General features: G+C 36.2%; 1 protein-coding gene across 3 annotated transcripts in view; it reads right to left on the reverse strand.

The window, feature by feature from the left end:
- Oatp74D (Organic anion transporting polypeptide 74D) overlaps window positions 1-20812 on the reverse strand; it is a 163680-nt gene that overhangs the window by 12100 nt on the left and 130768 nt on the right. For all 3 annotated transcript variants that reach the window (XM_065366525.1, XM_065366524.1, XM_065366526.1), the window contains 3 exons: window positions 11238-11379; window positions 9874-10198; window positions 5200-6220 (listed from right to left, as the gene is read on the reverse strand). In XM_065366525.1, the coding sequence (XP_065222597.1) occupies window positions 5200-6220; window positions 9874-10125 (1273 nt within the window). In that variant the 5' untranslated portion in view covers window positions 10126-10198; window positions 11238-11379. The remainder of the gene's footprint in view (window positions 1-5199; window positions 6221-9873; window positions 10199-11237; window positions 11380-20812) is intronic.

Here is a 20812-nt window from a genome sequence, read left to right on the forward strand (position 1 = left end):
AAAATAGATTGGGGGGGGTGATTTTTTTTCTTGAACAAAGGGATGATTTAAAGAAATTGAACCATTTTTTTTCCATATTTTGTAACTTGGGAGATTTTTCTGGCAAGAATTAGATTTCAAGTTGTAGGGCTAAAATTTTTAAGGGATTTATTTTCATAAAAATCGACAACTGGAGAGAGGGGAGAAAAATAAAATCCCCTAAAAAATTTCATAAGTATAAATAAAAGCCACCCTACTTTTCATCCTTACCCCTCCTGCATCTTTAGCTTCGTCTAAAAAAGTCCATGCCTGCATTCGCAATCAAATTTGTAATTTTGAATTGGAAACGAACCGAAAGCACATTTTTGGAATGGTTTCTAAAAAGCCTTGAGAGATCATTTGACCAATGATTACGTTTCCTACTTCAATCATTCTGTAATTTATAAGAAATTGACGAACATTTCAAAAATCATCGGTACATTTTTGTGCTTTGATTTTCATTTTGCATCATTTTTTCATGATGTTCTGTTAAAATAAGTATCAGAAAATAATTTGTTTGTTATTTTTATTCATTTTTTTTTATTTTAAAAATGCCCAAAATTCTTACAAAGTTGAATAAAAAATTCGCCTTAAATATATATATTTTTTTTTACAAAATTCTCAATTATTTTTTTGGTTTTATTTTTTCTTTAAAAAAATAATAAAATACGTATTATTATACATTAAAATTTGAGTTTCAACTCAATTTTTAGATTTAAGCCTTCCAGGACCTTACAATGAGTTTCATACTTGGGTAAATAAAATCAATAATTCATGTGAACAGTGAAGTTTGGGAGCTCGTTGTGAATTTTAAAGAAACTCTTATCAAAAAATGTGAATTAAAATATTCAGATTCATTAAAATAAAGGTTAACGTAGATTTTTCATTTTTTTTTTTTTTTTATATAAATTTAGGATTTATTATGAAGTTTAGTAGAGCTTGTATCAAAAAACAATTTCAAATTCAAAATCAGAACCTTTGAAACCCCAAAAACACAGGTCGCATGAATTTGTTTATTTTTTCCACCAAAATTCAGGAGCTCATTTATTGTTAAGCTTAGGAGTCTGGTTTCAAAAAAATAAATTTTGAAATTCGGAGTCGGAACGATCGAAAACATAACAAACATCAATTCTGGATACCCAAATCTTGAAACAAAACATAATCAAATTTACTTAGGTATTGAATAATTGACGAATGATGAGCATATTGAATTTTTTACGAGACTTTAAGCCTCCAAAGTTTCACTATCTGCTCCTCAGATTGAGAAAAAATTGAAACAGAGGTTTGTTAGGTCTTCAAATGTGCTAATTTCGAATTTCAAGTTACTTTTTCGTTACAGGCCTCCAGTACGTCACAAATCTGTATAAATGCTCAATTCTCATCAAATCTAACGTAAGGAGTTGTGCATCCTATGTTTTGTTAGATTTTCTGAATGCCAATTTCAAATTTCGAACATCTGGAATTTTTTCAGAATCACGCCCTTCCCATATTCCTCTCTTCCTCCACCCTCTCCTCTCTACCTCGATAATCTAAAACAAGTTTATCATTGAAAATTGAAACAAAAAATAATGAAACCATGGCAGCTTATTCATTTACCTATTGGAACAAATATTTTCATGGCTGACTCATCATTAGTACCCAAATTCTTCAATTTTTTTGTTTATTTATTCCAAATTTATAATCTACACCTACTTGATAAATTAATTATCGTGTTTAACGATCAATTACCCCAAATCACCTATCAATTGGCAATTAATCGATTTCCTACCTCCACCTATAAAACGGTACGATCAATGGTAAGTCCTCATACTCGTATAAACATACGAGAACCTATACCACCGACGACGATGACAACGACGTCAACGTAGCTCGTAGTCTCGTATCATGACGTAGAGGTAGTTGACTCGTTCGAAAATAAATATTTAAATAATGTCAACAAGTTTGAAAATAAGTTTGGAAGTAAAAAATTAAAAAAAAAAGAGGGTGTGTTAATTATCAAACATTTGTCAACGAGAGGTTTAATACCGATAATGGAATTATCATTTATCACGAGTGAAACATTAATCACGCGGAACCGCGATCGTCACGTCGCGTCGCGTAAATAATAATGATAATAAGGAAGACAGAAATCATCGGGCTGGGGAGCAGACTATACAAACGCATACGTTCATGTACGACGTCGTGCATAAGTGCTACAGGATGTCTGGAAATTACGTATTTCAACGATCAATTATTAAATTACAACGAGTGTAAGCGGTTGAATTTATCAACGAAGACGTAGATTGGATTGGTTTTTTGGGACACCGGGTATGAAAATGCTAGGTACTGAAATGTTTGTGGGCTCTCGTACTCGTACATATATCACGTTCGAAATCGTTGTGGGATTATGTGTAGATGTGAGCAGTGAGATTGGGGTTTGTTTCTTCGGGGTGAGTGGTGAGTAGATGTGCACCCTTGAGATTCGTTTAGAATGAGGTATACTGTTGAGAAAATACGCCAGACGAACAATCCTATCTATTTGTTAAACTTGAAGGTTAAATTCTGGTTGAAAAAAAATCACTTTCGAGAAGGATTTCGATCATATAAAAATAAACGAAATTTGGTTCCGGATAAATTTTTTGATAATATTTCTCTTTTAAAATACCTATGGTAATAATTTAGAATTACTCCGTACTCGAACTGATCAGTCCAGAATCAAAATACTGGTTGAAAACAATTAAAAATTGTTGAGAAATGGTTTCAGAGGGTTCATCAAAGTGAACAAGGGCTAAAAAACTGTCATAATCCAATCTATTTTTGTAGAAAATTTCATTCCTTGACTGAACCGAAACTTTACCACTTTTCCCTAGTTTCTAACTGGCCTCAAAAGCTGACATCAAGGATCCTAATTTTATTTTCAATGCTTGCTTGCATGCATCAAAAAATTAAGTTGAAATTCAAAAACCAAAAAACCAAAGGCCATACGAAATTCAATTTAAAAAAAAAAAAAAAAAAAAAAAACAACATTCTGGGGCATAAAGTGAGGCGGGATTTGTATCGAAAAAGTAGGTTGACAATTTGAATCAGCTCCTCTGAAAGCCTAACAAACCACAGATCTTACGAATTTTTAAACTTTTTCTGGGATTTGAGCATTGAAGGGGATATATAGGAGAGCTTCAAGTCTCTTATCCAATTTTTTCCAAAAAAAAAGTAACTTTAGAAACCATTGTAATCAAAAAAGCTCGAAAAAGTAACTAAAACGTGACCAAAAAATGTCAAAATACGAGCAAAACATTTTATTGATGAAAAAAAATCACCCCAAAATAAACAACAAAAAAAAAACAGAAAATCCCAAATTGAAATATTCTGGTTTTTAATTTTAAAAAATTGTAAGTAATTTGACATTTTTTGTAAAAAAATAGGACTTTTGGACAATTTCTGGCAAAAAAGTCAATTTTTTGGGGAAATAAAGCGAGACTTTGACAAAAAGAAAGGCTTTTTGAAAATTTCTAGGAAAAAAATCGAGACTTTTGGGAAATTTTTGAAAAAATTGAGACCATTTGGAATTTATTTCGTTTGGAAAAAAACGACAATTTTTAGCAATTTTATTAAAAAGCGAAATTTTTTTATAATTTTTTGCAAAAAGCAAAACTTTGACAATTTTTGTAAAAATCAGGATTTTTTGAGAATTTCTGGCAAAAAAAGCGAGGCTTTTGGATAATTTTTGAAAAAAGAATTGAAAATCTTTAGCAATTATCAAAGGTTATCTCTGAAAGCAAAAATTTAACAAGTTTAGCAAAAATCTGCAATTTCTTCAAAAAGTAAGCCTCTTTTGCATTTTGTAGGTAAAAACAATACTGTTTTGTAGTTTTTGGCAAAAAAAAATGATACTTTATTGAATCCTTAGCAAACGGCATTTGTGCTTCTCTATTGGAACAATTTTTGAAAACTTGCACGAAAAAAAAACTTTATTAACCAAAACGAAGAAAACGTTACTATGTATTAATATCACTTTAGTAACTCGCTTGCTAAAAAAGTGACCAAGTACATTAGTACAAGCATTAAGCTTGGTGTGATCGTATCAAAAAATCAAGTCGAAATTCAATATTAGCTACCCTGAAAACCTAACGAACCAAAAGTCATACGAATTTTTCAATATTTTCGAAAATTGAGGGGCATGATGAAACTTGAAGGGCTGGTATCAAAAAAGTAGATCGAACTTCGAAATCAGCACCTGTGAAAACCCAATTAGACCATAGGACACTTACATTTTTCTATTCCCTTGAAAATTGGAGGACGTATGATGGGATTTGAGAGACTTGTACCAAAAAAGTAAGTCAAAATTCGAAATCAGCACCTATGAAAAACCAACAATCCGTAGGTCACACGAATTTTTCAATTTTTTTGAAATTTGGGGCCCCGTTTTGGGGCCTAGGGGGCTCTTGCGTAAAAAAGAAGTTGAAATTCGAAATAAGCGCTATCGAAAACATCACAAACGATATGTCACATGATTTTCAAACTTTTTCAAAATTTTACCAAAATTGAGGGGTGGGGGGGGGTTCAGATTCCAAAATTTTCGAACTGAACATACTGTAATTCATTCAATGTGGCAATTATTCTAAATTTTTTCCAATTTCCAAGTTTCGTTCGGAAATCTTGGAATTTCAAAAAAATCCCCCCACCACCCCCTCCCCCCCAAATTTTGGAAAAATTTTGAAAAAATTCGAAAATCATGTAACATATCGTTTGTTATGTTTTCGACAGCGCTTATTCCGAATCTCGACTTCTTTTTTTCGTTAGAGCCCTCTAAACCCCACAATGAGGCCCCAAATTTCAAAAAAATTGAAAAATTCGAGTGACCTGTGATTTGTTGGGTTTTTGTAGGTGCTGATTTCAAATTTCGACTTGCTTTTTGGATACGAACTCCTCAAGTCCCATCTTATGCCCTTTAATTAAAAAGTTGCTAAAAAACTGAAAAGTTGAGGCTTTTCAAAAACATTGGAACTCCACCCACAGCCTCTTGGGGAAATCAGTAGTGAAAAACAGTGGTTCTCCAACTTACTCAGCAGAGCAGACAATTGAAAGTCTACAAGTAGGTACTCACATTAAGACAAATCCGGAAGCTTTCTACCAATAAACTTCATCTCGCTACCGTACGATCAAAAAAAATCCATCAATCAATAATACGAAAACCACACAAACCTGTGACCATATTAGCCGTATGAGCTGGAAACCGAAACTGCGACTCGAGAAACTTGGGCAGAAACGTATACAATCCGGCAATAGGTAAAATATGCAAAACACTGCTGGCCGAACGGAACATCAGGATGTCGTTCTTCAACAGCCTCTTGATCGTCTTGGGGAAATCCTTGAGCTTGGGGTGTTTCTTGGTCGCATCCTGTCTATTACGTATAGCCGGAGTATTCTTGTTACTCTTGAGCTTCTCCGGGAACGAGAACATGGCGATGGAGGCGAGTAACAAGAACGCAGCATCCAGTACGAGCCCGAGCCACCAAGCACCCAGCCATCTGGGATCAGTAGGCGATATCTTCGGATTAATAGACAGGTCGATGAACAATCTCGTGCACAAGGATCCCATAATGAACCCGAGAGCCGGACCCAGGATACGTATACCGATGGTGATGGCGAAATAAATGGGAGATTCGCGACTGGCGACGTTATCGTCGATGTACGATATACCCAGCGTGTATACCGGTGTCTGACCCATTCCTACACCCAACAAGCTGACGAGGAAAATGATCAAAACGATATTCTTGGTTCGAGCTTGCTGCTCGGGTAGGATTTTCTCGCCGCAGTCGATGGAGGATTGGTTGGCCAAGCGGAGAGTGTCGTTTAGGCACATCGTGTGGTAGGTGGAATTGACGGTATTATTTTGGCCGAGTATGAGATCGTTACCGGGTATGGGTGGGTAACCGAACAGAAAATGAGGTAACGAGCAGGTAAACGAGCACACCGCGAATAGCACCATTCCGCAGGCGATCCACCTGGGTCGATGGCCGTGTCCTCCGTAATACGTGAATAACAACGTGCAGCAAATCTGGCCGATTTCGGTGGCGCTCATTATCATGCCGGTCATCTTACTCTGCAGTTGGAATAGCTTCTCGATGGTGGTGATCACGCTGACGAAATAAGTCGAAAACATACCCTGCAGTACCCACGTTAAACAGAACGTAACCAGGAACGCTTGTTTGGACGCGAACACCTGCGTACACACAGATTGCCACGCCGAGGATTAGCACATGTACAGTACCTAATATATCATCACGTGTGTATGTAAATAATAACTGTATTAAAATGCATCGTAGTAAAGGCGAACAGTGCCGGAAATGACACTCGAATGAGTAATGGGGTGTTTTTTTTTCAAAACCTTGAATTTTCTCACTCTTAGAATGTCTCGTTTTGTAGCATTTTTTGCTAGAGATCTTGCCAAGAGTCTTCTTCTCCCTTTTCAACCAGCGAAACAGAGTCGGCTGCCAAGAACACGAGATCTCGGTAGAATTGCACCCAAAGCTGAGTTCATTTTCGAGCTCAGCATTCGAAGAACCCTTCACGGGGTATTTTCAGACAAAAACATACAAATGAGGAGGGAGGGCGAAGGGTGAAAATGATTAGTATGATTTCGGTTTTTTGAGAGGGGGAAAGGGGTTAGATTGAAAATTTGCCCGTTAAACAGGTCGAGTATAACACACAACTCGATTTTCAGCAGCCCATTCATATTCACACCTTCTGGAGCAAACTCAAAATTCTGGAGAAATTTAAAATCGCGCTGGAGGCTCCAGAATGGCTGGAAATGGTGAAATTCGCCCTCGAAACGTTAGTTCTGGACAAAATACAACGATTCACGCAAATTTCGGAAATTTTTGATTTTTGACCATTTTCCTTATGTAAAAATTTGGTCAAAAAAACCACTCTTGAGGTGTCACTCCCAAAATCGACTCAAATCTGGATAAACTCGTTAAACAGGTTGAGTAAAACACGCAACTCAATTTTTAGCTGCCTATCTTCATTTCATGGAACATAAGCCCTATTCAAAATTCTGGAGAAATTGAAAATGGAGCTGGAGGCTCCAGAATGCCTGGAAATGGTGAAATTTGGATTTCGGGAATTAATATCAGTTTTAGGACTCATTTTAATCATGTTTACCGATCATGTACGTACTTTTTAAAAAAAAGCATAAATCACCAAAAACAGTCAATTTTGAATTTTCAAACGTTCGCCAAAAATCTAAAAATAAAGTTGGGCAGCTGAAAATTTGGTTTTGGGGGTTTTAGACCATTCTATTTCCAAAAATGGCGGTCTTGTTCAAATCGGATAATGATATCTCAAGAGGTTCCCGTATGCAAAGACGAAAGTGTTTGAAAATTTGATTTCGAGAAGTCTGAAAACGATGTTTTTTTTAGGAAGTTGATTTTGAAAAAAAAATAGGGCAAGTCTGAGCGGAGCGAGGGCGGAAAATTTTGAAAATTTGTACTTTGAGAAAACTAAAACCGATGTTTTTTCATGCAAAAAATTTATTTTTTAGCTTTTGAGGTAAGTAGTAAGTACTTAGAATTACAATTTGAAAGATTTTTTAAGGAGGTAAATTTTGAAAAAGAAAAGAGAACAGGTCCAAGTGAGGGCGAAAGTTCTTGAAAAGTTGTGCTTCGAGAGGCATAAAAACGATACTTCTTATGCGAATTTTTTTTTTCACTTTAAAACTTCAAACATTGAATGGTACACACTCGCATTATTTTTAGAAATTTCAACTTTGAAAAAGTAAAGGAACAAGTCAGAGAAGAGAGGGAAAACATTTTCGAAAAACCACTGTTTTTTTCCTCACATGCCCTTCTATTGCCGGGACAAACTGCCCCCTTTGCCCTCCTCACGATGGCTCTGGAGAACCGGTGGTCAAGATTCAGCGTCAAGAAAGTTCAATGTAAAAAAAATCATAGAAAATGTTAAAAAATTTTTAACTCATACGAAAATTACAAAAATGTAAAAAGTATGAAAAAACGTCCATTAAATTAATAAGAACGCCATAAAAACACTGTTGTAAACACATCAAAAATAACCATAAAATATAAAATGAAGAAATTATTTTTTTTAAGCCAACCATTAAAGTACCTCTACTGAAGTAATTTGGAAAGTTAATAAAAATGTTTTGAACCCCCCTGCCCTTCCACCAAAAAATTGTAGCAATTTAATTAAAATTGAAAAATTAATGTGAGAAAGTTTTATCAGAGAAGAAAAGCTTTTGAAAGATTTGTAAAAAAAAAAAAAAAAAAAAAAATTGATCTAAAATGCATAAAAATTGAAGAAAAGTAATGAGAAAGTTGAGAAAATATCATTAAAACTGCAAAAAAAAATCATAAAACATCGTAAAATGAAAAAAATTCATGAAAAATCGACAAAATAAGGATTATAAAAATAGGTAAGTAAAGATAAATCATAAATTTTCAAAGACCTATGAAGATCAAAAACATATTGGGAAAAAATTTAATTTACATAAAAATCAATTAAGAGTAACTAAAAAAGTACCTAATGCAATAAAATTAAATTAATATGATGATTTTTTTTTAATAAAATAAAAACGAAAGAAAACGAAAAAAAATGGGTAAACTTGCATGAAAATGTACTTACTAAACGACATAAAATTGGTTAAAAACATTAATAAAATTGAATTCGAAAATTGAAACGTTTTGTGGAATTGAAGTCTATTTTTAACGCATTATAAATACTCGATATTACTCGTATGCAATTTCAAAGATTTTAACGAAATTTTAGGCAATTTTGAAGTAATTTTGAAATTTTTTAGGATATCAAATTCAAGATGCATATTTTGAATTATTTTTTTTAATTTATTTTTTCCCTACTTTTGAAGCAATTTAGAGGACTATCTATGATGGTATATTTTGATGAAAATGATTGAATCTGATGGGATACAGATTTTCTATGGATCCAATTTGTTGATCAGATTCGATTCTCATCAGATCTAATTAGACCTGATTGATCAAACTAGATCAGATTTGATCAGATCCAGACATTCTTCACGTCTAAATTAAATCTGATCAGACTAGGTAAGATTTGATCAGATCCGGACACTTTCCAAGTCCAATTACATATATTTGACCAGATGTAATCGGATCAGAGTTTTGATCAGATTAGATCTGGTCAGATCTCCTCAGATCAAATCATTTTTCCTTAAAATTTCACGTTTTTAACCCATTTTCACAATTATTAAGTAGTTATCCATTTTTTACTTCTATGCAACAATTTAACCTATTTCAAATTTTAAAAAGTACTTTTATGATATTTTATGTGATTTACAATCAAAATTTCAAACACTTGAAATTGAACTTTCAAAATGACAGCTGAAGTTTTGATGATGCAAACGAAAGTCGAAAGCCACGACTTGAAAATTCGAAAAAAATACAGAGCTGACTCTTTTTTAACTACTTTTTAGCAAATTAATTTTTAAAATTGGATCCCTCAACTTTCCTCAGCGCCCAAATGTCCAAAATTTAGGTCAAATTTCAATTTACCAACCTTTCTGTACTTCTTCTCTTACACAAATCCCTCCTCAAACATAGTCCAAATATGAAAAAAAAAAATTAAAAATAATGTAAGACGTGCTGTTTGTCAAGCATTTAAAGGCGTTGAGTTCAAATATTCAATTATTTTTTGAATACGACTCCTTTTCAAAAAAAACATCGATTTTTATTAATTCAAATTTGACGAATCTTTATGGTAAAGATCACCTTTCAAGTACGTAATCCCCCCCCCTCATAAAAAGAGAGTTGGACGATCATTCCCTTCGCCAAAACTGTTCGCCATAAAAACACACAAATAAGAAAACACATTCACAATTTTACATACCTGCATCCATTTCGGCGAACATGGTCCTAATCCGCAGCTAATATTTTCCTCCCCGCAGTCCAATATTTCGGTCTTATACAAGTCTTCTTTTTTCACGCAATTATTGCCATTGACACGAGCCACCGTATATCCAGCTTTACCATTCTTGGCTTTATTATGATTGTTTGTGCCATTCTTAAAATTAGTTTGGTCTTGGCCGTTGCTGCTCCATTTATCCTTACTCGATTCTTTAATAGAAGTATCCATTGCCATATTGTTCCACTATTAAGTCTTTTCTTTCGGTAATTTGAATTTTTCTATAACCTTATAGTATCTTAAAACATATCTGAAATTGAAATCAAAACAAAAATACAAACAAACGTATTAAAATCAATCATTTGACGAGCGATGATGCGTATACAATGTGTACAGTATAAAGAGACGCATTTTTTTACATTTTAAGTATACTTAATTTATTTCTCGATAAGTGTAATGAATTTTTAATTCAAGTGTATTGCCCTTGCTCTCGTCATGGTTCGAATTCCAGCCTCGAAATAACCAAACAACGTCGTATACGTTGCGTCATTTTGTATTTATAATTATACTACATAAATGTTACATCGAAACGACCAATTTTTCGATTTAATTTTCTCTTCGTATTCGATCGAAAAAGTAAATAAATCGAAATACACATTTTTTCATAACGATGTAATCAAAATATTTACGTCTCGTCTCATTAACGTCCTAATGTGATTAAAAAAAATAACCTACAGAGATCGACGCTAATTGAAAATGTATTCACCAAGAAAGAATTCAGTAGTCTACTCCAAATTTCAGCCTCACACTATACACGATGCTGAAAAAGAATGAATGTCTCTCGCGATTATCAATATGATTGAGGACTCCTGACACCTTTCCACCTCAACTATAAGCTTCTTATCAATTTATCGTATCATTCAGCATCACGATGGTCATCCTCATTACTCATTTACAAACATTAAAACTGATAAGTGAATTATACAAACGAATGCAAACATTCTAAAGTCTAGACTGCTGCTGGCGAGTACGACGAGAATATTTACGAGATCGTAAGAGTAAAAATAGTAAAAAAAAAAAAAGCTGATAAGTCAGCTCGTCCAAAGCAACGTTTTAACCTTCATCTAGAACAGAGACTCTAATCAATGAAATTTTTTTACTCGATTCGTCGATTTAAAAGTAAAATTTCAGTATACCAAAAGTACAAGTGTACTATAAATAGGTACCTAATAATCTCCTGTCACAGTACGATAATGCGACCAAAAAGGTAATAAAATTACGTGTGCTTTGTACGAGTTTAACTTGAAGAGATATCTTACTACTGTGTACTTAGTATGTCACACACTTACCAATATAATACGTATATGGGGATTCTAAATTCTAAATCTGACTAGTATTTATTTGTTTCGTAAAATATGGTTCAAGTCTGCAGATGATGATATTCGACTACGTAATGAATCTTTCCATAACTGGAAGTTGGTAATTTACGTTCTGAAACATAGAAAAAAAATGGAAAATTTAGTTTAAAACATCTATTTGAAATTTAAAAAAAATATCCAATATAGTAAAATAGGAATTCAGATGCCTATTTGTGCATATTCCAGTGATTCTGGAAGGATGGGAACCCCTAATATTTAATTTTTAGAGAGGAAAAGTCAACTGGTGCTGCCATATTTCATCTTTAATATAGTACGAACAATATTGTCTCCCATTTATAGGGGTACTTAATATTTCTCGACTCGATTTATAATTTATATTGTTGCATAGGCAGCAATTAAACATCGCAGGTACCTACTTAGTATTCCAACATTACGCATAATAAAATACATAAATCGAATGATTAAAACGAAGAGGGTACCGTACTACGCGTATATAAATACGCAGGTACGAAACTTGAAAAATATCGCCCATCCGAGAGAAAGTAATTAGATAAGTGAAAGTGAAACAATAAACGTAGGTACTTGGTGCCCCAACTGTACTCGCACGTTCATCGCATCGTTTCGATATCTTGCCATATCGCACCTTTTACCTACTATCTTTTTTTTCTACAAGTCACCGCGCAAATGGTGTGCTTGGTTAAGTCTTCTTATCTTATAATTTGTTGAGATATATCATAAAACAGTGAGAAGGAGAGTTGTGAGGAAGGGAGGGAGGGGGGTAAATCATTCTGAAATTTCGAGGGTTAAAATGCCAAGAAAAATTTACGAAGATTGGTAACTAAAATTTTAGCATTTAAAGTTCGTTTTTGGATTTCTGGTGAATTTTTGGAAATTTAGAAAATTCAAAAAAGCTATTTTCAAGAGTGATTTTTCAATTTTTTGATGAAATATACATTTTTTTAAAACAGTAATATAGGAACTCGAGGTCACTTTTGGCCCCTACAGAGCAATTTGAAATTTCTGAAAAAATTTGAGAATTCGCTGGAGGCTCCAAAAAGGTGAAATTGCGATTGTTTTCAAGTTGGATGATCATGCAGACATACCAGTCAATATCTCGCCGAAAAAATCGTTCGTTTTATGCCAACTTTGAAAAATTGATTTTTTTCATTTTTTCTAAAATTCACAAATTGGTCAAAAATCAACTTTTGAACTAGCATTGCTTGAATTTCGAGGAAACTACCTAAAAAAATTCGAGAAGGTATTTAAATAAGCACCCACTAAGACTATAGGTCTTAAAGTTCATTTTTGGCCCCTCCAGAGTGACTTGAAATTCCTGGAAAACATTTAAAATTCGACAAAGGCTCCAGAATGGTCTAAAACTATTAGTTGCTAATCTGTGGGAATTGAATTAAATCAATTATTCACATTGGTTCACTTCACTCGAAAAAATTTATATTTTACGTAGAAGTTTAAAAATTCGCCCTTAAAACAGTTTTTTGAATTTTTCACATTTTTAAAAATTCATCAAAAAAATGAACTTCAGCTTTAGAAATGTTGGTTAAAGGACCGTTTTAGGACTTGTTTTTTTGATCTAGTTCGGTTACGAACGAATCGGAGAGTGCCAGTTAAGGTCCGACAGTCCATGCAATTATTTACAGAATAAAACTGACCTTCAGCACAGCAAAACTGTCACATTTTAATAGCAATGGGAACATTTTATCGCTACAATATTTCTTATCGAATGATAATGGTATTTTTTCAAATATGACCCTATTTCCGCTTCTACAGCTGCGAAACGTTTCTATATTACGTTCAATATTAGGTATCATTCCATTACTTGGATTTTTTTAGGTTGATTTTTAAACTATGAAAATGTGTTAGTTACGTATTTCATTTCATCAAAATAAACTAAAGTTTTATTAGGACGAATTCGTTGATTTTCGTCAAAAAATGAATTGAATGACTAAACTTTTTGAATTACTAAAGTTAATAAGACTTATATGAAATCACACAAAACATGTAAAAAAATTCTAGACTGAAAAAAGAGGAAAAAATGGTACCAATACAATTTTTATGAAAAAACATCTAAATCCTCAAAGCATAATGTACCGGTAGGGGATGCGCCCGCAGCTTCCACCTAGAGGGAAGTTGTGTTCCTGTCGGAGTGGCAGCACTGCTTACGAGTAGTGCACTCTATCGAAGTAGTTCGAGATGCGCCACTCCGAGCTTCGAGCTTTGAAAGTTCGTTAGGTATATTTTCACTGGTGCTAGCGTAAGGTAGCAAGTTCAGAGCTTCCGCTTGTAGTCGATACTACAAGTGTATTTTATTCAATAATGTGTAGTGTGTTTTATTATAAGTCTTCGCGTGTGTTATACCAGAGAAGTGAATAAAACATTACGAACATTTAGCGGTCTTATGATCATTTATGAGGTGTCTCAACATCACTGCAATTTGATATCTTTCGCAAGGATATCGGGCAAGTTTTAGGTTCCCTGGGCTTACTATATGCACGCTGGTCTTGCGGAGGTCTCCGTCAAAGTAAAGATCTCCCGAACCACCACATATTTGGCGCCCAAGCGTGGTTCTCTAACCCAGGGCTTTTCAAAATTGCATTTATTGCAATATTTAGGCGCAAGCAGAGACGTTTTAGTCGAAAACGAGGCACACCGCGTGTTCTCAGGCCTAGCCTACAATTGCGCTCATAAGACGCAAATTGCAATTTATTGCATCGGAAACTTGTTTTCCATTTGAGGTTTCACCTCACAGAGACGATTCGAAGAAATCGCGAATTTTTTTTTATCGTTTATTCGGAAAAATTTCGGTCCAATTTGGTCAACGAGGCGACCAACCAGTCAACCAGGCGACTGCAACAATCAACCAACGGTCAACTTGGCGACCGCAACGTTCATCAGAACAGGTACGTGAGTTTTTATTCTCGAAAAAATCGCGAAAAAGTGTCGAAAATCGCGTAATAAATAGAGCTTTCATACCAAGTTCGACAAGCTTTGGTTTGGAAAAACCGAGCACAGTTGAACAAGCTTGACACGAAAGCTCAAGGTCAAGCGCCGAACGTTGTAAAAGCTTGTACCACGTACCTGAAACAGAGAAGTTACAAAGTTCGATAATGGCTACGAATAATTTGGAATATTTATCGGATGAATTTCTTGAATTATTACCTGAACGGATGCGACGACTATATGAGATGACGGCTGAAAATAATTCTCCAAATCCTGGAATTGACAATTCGCGACGATCCAGTTTTCCATCGATCAACTTGGATACACGTGTGACACAATTGCGACCTGAAATCAGAGAATACGACAGTGACGGCGTAAATCAGAGATGTGTAAATGAAAATCAGAGATGTTTAAATGAAAATCAGAATAACGGAAAAAAGCAGCTGAGACGTTCGACCAGAAATGCTGCGAAAGATGCTGATTTTCGACGCCGTGAACAATTAGGAATTCAAAAAACACCCAAATCGAAGCCACCTAAAATTAGAGATCGAAAATTATTGCGCAGCTTGCACGAGAACATTTTGGATCAGAGAAGGGAATGGCGGAGTGCTGAAATTCGGATCGATTCCCAGGAATATCAGGAAGCACTCGAGGACGGTGATTTGGATTTTCTAAAAACTGACTTAGACGAAATAGATGCGAATAGTGCTGACGAGGCTGTAGCTGGAAGCAGTGCACTACTGACAGGATTCGAAAATCCTGATGCATCGATAAACCAAAATGAACTGGAATATGAACTCGAAGATGAAATAAATCGATCAGAGAGATGTTTAAAAAATATTGCTGAATCCAAAATGGCCCAAATTTGCAGTTTCGATCCTGTGAATTTTGAGAAGAAAATTGATTTGAAAATTGAGAAAAAGCCTGATGAGCAATATCCAGCACCATTATCTCAGGACGAGTTAATTTTTCGAAAATGGGCCTATGCTGCATCTGATAATCACGATAAAAATGAAGACACCATTAGTAGTCGAGTAGTTGACTCTGAAAAGGCGATTTCAAGAACCAGAGAGGATGTAGGTCACTTATATCTAGAGCTACGTGCTCAAATGGCCAGAATGAAATCAGATCTCAAAAAAGATCACGAGAAGAGGATCAATGACCTAAGATCAGAGATGAGAACAACCTTCAGAGCCTACAGGGAAACTACTGATCGAGTACTCACCTCTCACGTGCTCATTATAAACAAAATGAAAGAGAGAAATATGTACATGAGTAATTTAATGCATCAGATTCAAATGCAGTACTTAGAAGATCAAGAAAATATGCAGATCGAAAGAGCCGAGTATTTATCATGGAAAGATCACGTTGACGGTTTCATAGCAGAGCTTCATGATCCAGAAGAACCACCCTACCAACCCCCTGTTGTGCCGACAGTTGTGCACAACGTAAACAGTAGCAATGCCGATAACACTGCCAGTCGCAGCAGTGTAAATCCAGGCAAAGGCGCAGATCTTTTCCGAGGAAGGAGAGGATCTAGAGATCGATCAAGGTCCCCCGCCCCCTACAGGGGCAACACCGATAACGACAGCCGCAGTAACGAGAGATGTGGCAACAATGGTAGCAGTAACAATAGCTATCGAACGCATGATAACAGACCTAATCGCGATAGATCATCGTCAAGAGAATCACGATCAAACAGAGATGATAGAAACAACGATCGAGACCATCAAAATGATCGAGATAGCAGAGATTACCGAAACAACGATCGAGATAACAGAGATAATAGAAACAACGATCGAGGCAGCCGTGATCGACGAGACAGCAGAAATGATCGAGATAACAGAGATGATCGAAATAGCGATCGAAGCAGTGATTATAACAACAACAATCGTAACAGCTTCGACGGCAGCAGTAATAGCAGTAACTATAATCGCGACAACAGAGATGATCGACGCGATGATCGAGCGAATGATCGACACGGAAACGACGACGATCAAGAAGTGCAGATTGATCCTAGATGGATTCAGGCTGAACGTGAGCAGCAAAACAACCCCCCAGAACGTAAACTGAATTATAGAATCAGATTTGGGAATTCAAATTTCAACATAAGACCAGACAGATTGCGTGAATTTGGGGTAAGATATTCGGAAGATAATAAGTACCAAGTTTACAACTTCTTGCACCGATTTGAAAGACGTATGCAGCCATACCAAGTATCCCAAAGCCAGTATTGCGATGCCCTAATGGTCCTGATTGATGATAAGCTGATTCATATGGCACCTTGGAAAGATTTGCAAGAAAATAATACTGATTATTACCAATTGAGAAAAGATTTCATCGATTGTGCTTGGGGTCCTCAGAGATAAAATGAGGCTAGAAATCACTTCAGAAATATGCCAGTGTGCAAAACATCTTCGACCACACAATGCTCAGAATTGATGATATGGCTGAAAGTGCTCAAAACAACGAATTCACCATTCGAGGATATCATTATGACGATATACTACAAAATGACACCCAGTCTCAGACCACGTTTTACTGAGATTGAATTGCAAGATATCAACATTTTCGAGAAAAGACTGAATGGAATGACTCGTGTTGAAGAGTTTGCTCAGAGACCACCTGAACCAGAAAGGCCTGCTACTCAGACTCGAAATGTGCAACAAAGGTCAGAGAATCGCCGATCCAGTTTTGGCGGCACTGATAGGCGTTCCAATTCACAAACAGTGCGGAATAATATCAATGAAAACAAAGGCGAGCGCACAACTGACAAGTATAAAAAGCATAGCTACGATAAAAACAAAAGTCAGACCAAATCAGAGACTGCCAAAACTTACCAAAAAGACAGAAAAGATGAGTCTAAGTATAAAAAACCGAAGGAAAAGACACATGGTGTTAATCAAATAAACAAGGAAGAAACACCATCAGAGAATGAAAGCTCAGAGGAGCAACAGTCCCCCCCTACCTCACCTGAGGGATCAATTGATTCAGCAGGATTGCCGTCGGGAAACGAGTAGCTGACGCGTGCAAATTAGCACAAGTGGAGCAATTCCATGAGCTACCACAAGAAGAGTTTGAACTCATTGGAGATTCACTCGCTGTATTTTTAGCAAATATAATACCACGACGAAGGCCTGAAATCACTCAGCCTTATCTCAAAGAACAGATCAACATCAGCGATCTGAAAACAGCCATCAGAGCAGCCACCTTTACGAAGAAAAAAGCCATTCTATCACTGGCTCAATATGAACTGAACTACTCAGACATGGCTTCGAGTGTTGTGAAAAATTATGCAAAGCAAATTGTGGAGAATTTAAAGCAGAAAGGATTTGAGAAAATTGTTTTGCTGTTTCCACTGGTAAAGCCAAAAACTTCTGCAAGTAATCCAGTATCAATGGACAAGTACTTTGCATACAGAAGAGCGCTAGAGTCACTGGAAGATGATGTTGTGTCATTTTGGTGGTCTCCTGCTGCCTTATTTTTGGACTTGAAAAGAGACTCACAAGATCAGTCTAAACGTCAATTTCGAGTTGATAAAGACTACAACATGATGCCAGTGATGCATAAATTCCATTTAAGCAGAAAAAATGGTAGATATTATCCAAGATTTGCACGCAAAACAGAGTTATTCCAAGAGATGGATAAAATGTACAATTATGATTGGCATCAGAAGAAATCTCCTGAGAATGGTACTGAGCAACATGGCACTCAGACTGAAGAGAGTAGAGAAGTTATAACTGAGGAAGATGGCTTGCAATATGAAATAGTAAAGAAGAAAACCCTGATCGAAAAGAAAAACTCAGACATTCCTAAAAACATCGAAAAGGAAGTCGCTGATGCTGTAAAGAAAATAGAGAAGTTAAAAAAGTTCATGAAACCTCAAGCGCTCCAAAAGCTACTCAACAAGATAGGAATCCCCTCCCCCCATGAGGAGGAACGAAACTTATCAGAGACGTTGCAAACACCTGTTAAATCCGCTGGGGCATCAGAGAAGTTAAAAATAACAGTCAATCACGTGACTGGGGCAACGCCTAAGCCCCCCAACACAACATGTATACCTCAAAATTCAACACATGTGCCTCAAGACACAACTCAGAGTGCACAACCGACAGCAGGAACTTCAACGAATTCAATCCAGCAACCTCTTACACCTAAACCACCACTACGCAGAGAGGAAATTGAGGCTCGAGTTAGAGAGCAAATCCTCAGAGAAAAAGATAAATTTGACACGTGTGTAGTGCCACTTACGATGGATGGCACCACCTACCCAGCGCAGCTCGATACCGGGGCAACCCCTAATGTAATATCAGAAGAAACTGCGAACATCCTGCTCAGAGATCACTATGACAGCGTTCAGTATATCATGCTGAAAAAACCTATTGTGTGCTGTTTGGCTGACGATTCAAAGGTAGAGACATACAGATATGTGATTGTGCCAAAACTCAAATTTGGAGAATGCGAGCTCAAAATTCCATTTTACATTATGAAAGGGTGTAACCAGACTTTTATAATTGGTACCAAAACCATGAAGGTACTTGGAATTAAGACTGATGTGGAAAATAAAAGAGCCACATGCTGCCCTCCAGGCCAAGAGAAGATTGAAACACTCAACTTTATGACTGAGGAGGAGTACAAAAAGAAGATTACACTCAGACGAATCAGAGTAAAGAAAAAGAGCGTTGAGCAAATTGATCACATATCCAAAAGAGCAAACACAGCTGATAAGTACCAGGAAATGGAGCCTGAAGATGTGGACGATGGTCCAGAAATATTTTTGGAAACACTGAGATCGGATTTGGAGCAAGCTGTAAATGAAGAAACCATTACGAAGAAACAGGCTAAAAAAGCTTTTGATATACTTAAAGAGTTTGCCTGTGTGTTCAGCAAATATCCTGGAAAATGGACAGGACCGCCGATGAAATTGAGATTCAAGGATCCCAAGAATATCAAAAGATTCCATGGTCCGAAGTATACTCCATCTAATAAACAGATGCCACTTGTGAGAGAAGCTCTCAGAGTGATGATAGCCAAAAAGATCGTTGAACCTTCGACCTCACCTTACATCAATGCGCTGGTAGCAAATATCAAGAAAAATGGGGGGGTGAGATTATGCTTGAATCCTATGGAATTGAACCCGATACTCGAAAATGACTACAATGAAGCTCCATTGCTTGATAGAATTATAACAACAGACGGACGTGCCAAAATGTACTGTTGCCTCGATTTTGTGGCAGGATTTTGGCAGATGGTACTACATGAAGCATATAGGAAGTATTGTGCTTTCATCGTAGATGGAGAAGTCCACCAGTTTATAAGGGTGCCATATGGATTAAAAGTGTCATCTGCATTATTTGTGAAAATGATAAACACCATCATGAAGACAAAAAAAGGCAGAACGAAGTATGTAGACGATGTGCTACTCAAGGCGATGACTTTCGAAGAGATGATGGAATTACTCGTTGATACACTGAAAATAATCAGAGATAATGGACTTAGGCTCAATCCAAGAAAATCAAAGTTTTTCAAGAAGAGCATCAACCATCTTGGTTTTCAACTCCAGCCTGGGGCAATTTTGAAGCAGAATAAAAAGCTTCAAAAGCTTGATGAATTCAAAAAGAAGCACACCAACAAGAAAGGCGAATTCAAACTCAAGAATGAAAAAGAAGTTATGGCATTTTTGGGAATTGTTGGATTCTACAAGCGCTTCATCGCAGATTATCAGCAGCTAGCAGTGCCACTTTATGAAGTGACTCGAAAAGAAAATTTCAAGTGGGGTGAAGAGCAGCAAAATGCATTAGAGATGTTGGAAACTGAGTATCGTAAAGAATTCAAATTAGCCACTCCAATTGATGGTGCAGATTTCTACTTAGAAACGAGTTTCACTCAAGATGCCATGAATGCGGTGGCATACCAGAAAGACGAAGATGGCGTAGATCACGTTGTGCTGTTTGTGAGCAACACATTTAAAGAGCACCAAAAGAAGTACACAGTAATAGAGAAAGAGATGTACTCGCTCGCGAATGCATTAAAAAAACTCGAAATGTGGCTTCATGGATATACTGTGCATGTCAGAAAAGACATAATGTCAGTTGTGCACCGATTTAACACATTGGCTCAAATACATCGCAAAGCAGCGGCGTGGATAACGCATTTTAACTGCCACGACCTTGTTTATGACCTGCCAAAAAGAGTTGGAAAATGGTGGGATAGACAAGCACCTGAATTGACCTTATACAGCACGAATTGGACTCATATGGTGCCACTTGGCGTTGTTTACAAAGATTTGGTTAAAGAGCAGTTGATTGATTGTCTCAAGAGGCTGGACTTGTACCAAAACAGAGATGAAAATTGGTCAAAAGTCATTCGGAGACTCCAAGCAGACGAGATTGACATGACTTCTAAGCAGAGAAAAGCGAAAAAACAGCTCGAGAAAAAATATGTCATTTTGGAAGAAGAAGAAGGTGTAAAAATACTGCATCGAATCAGAGAAGATGGATCTAAAGTGCCATGCATGCCTGATGAATTGTACAAAGATACCATAATGTACTTACATGAAGAATATGGTCATGTGGGAGCTGCCAAAA

The sequence above is a fragment of the Planococcus citri genome, chromosome 5 (assembly GCF_950023065.1).
Source record: "Planococcus citri chromosome 5, ihPlaCitr1.1, whole genome shotgun sequence".
Taxonomy (NCBI): domain Eukaryota; kingdom Metazoa; phylum Arthropoda; class Insecta; order Hemiptera; family Pseudococcidae; genus Planococcus; species Planococcus citri.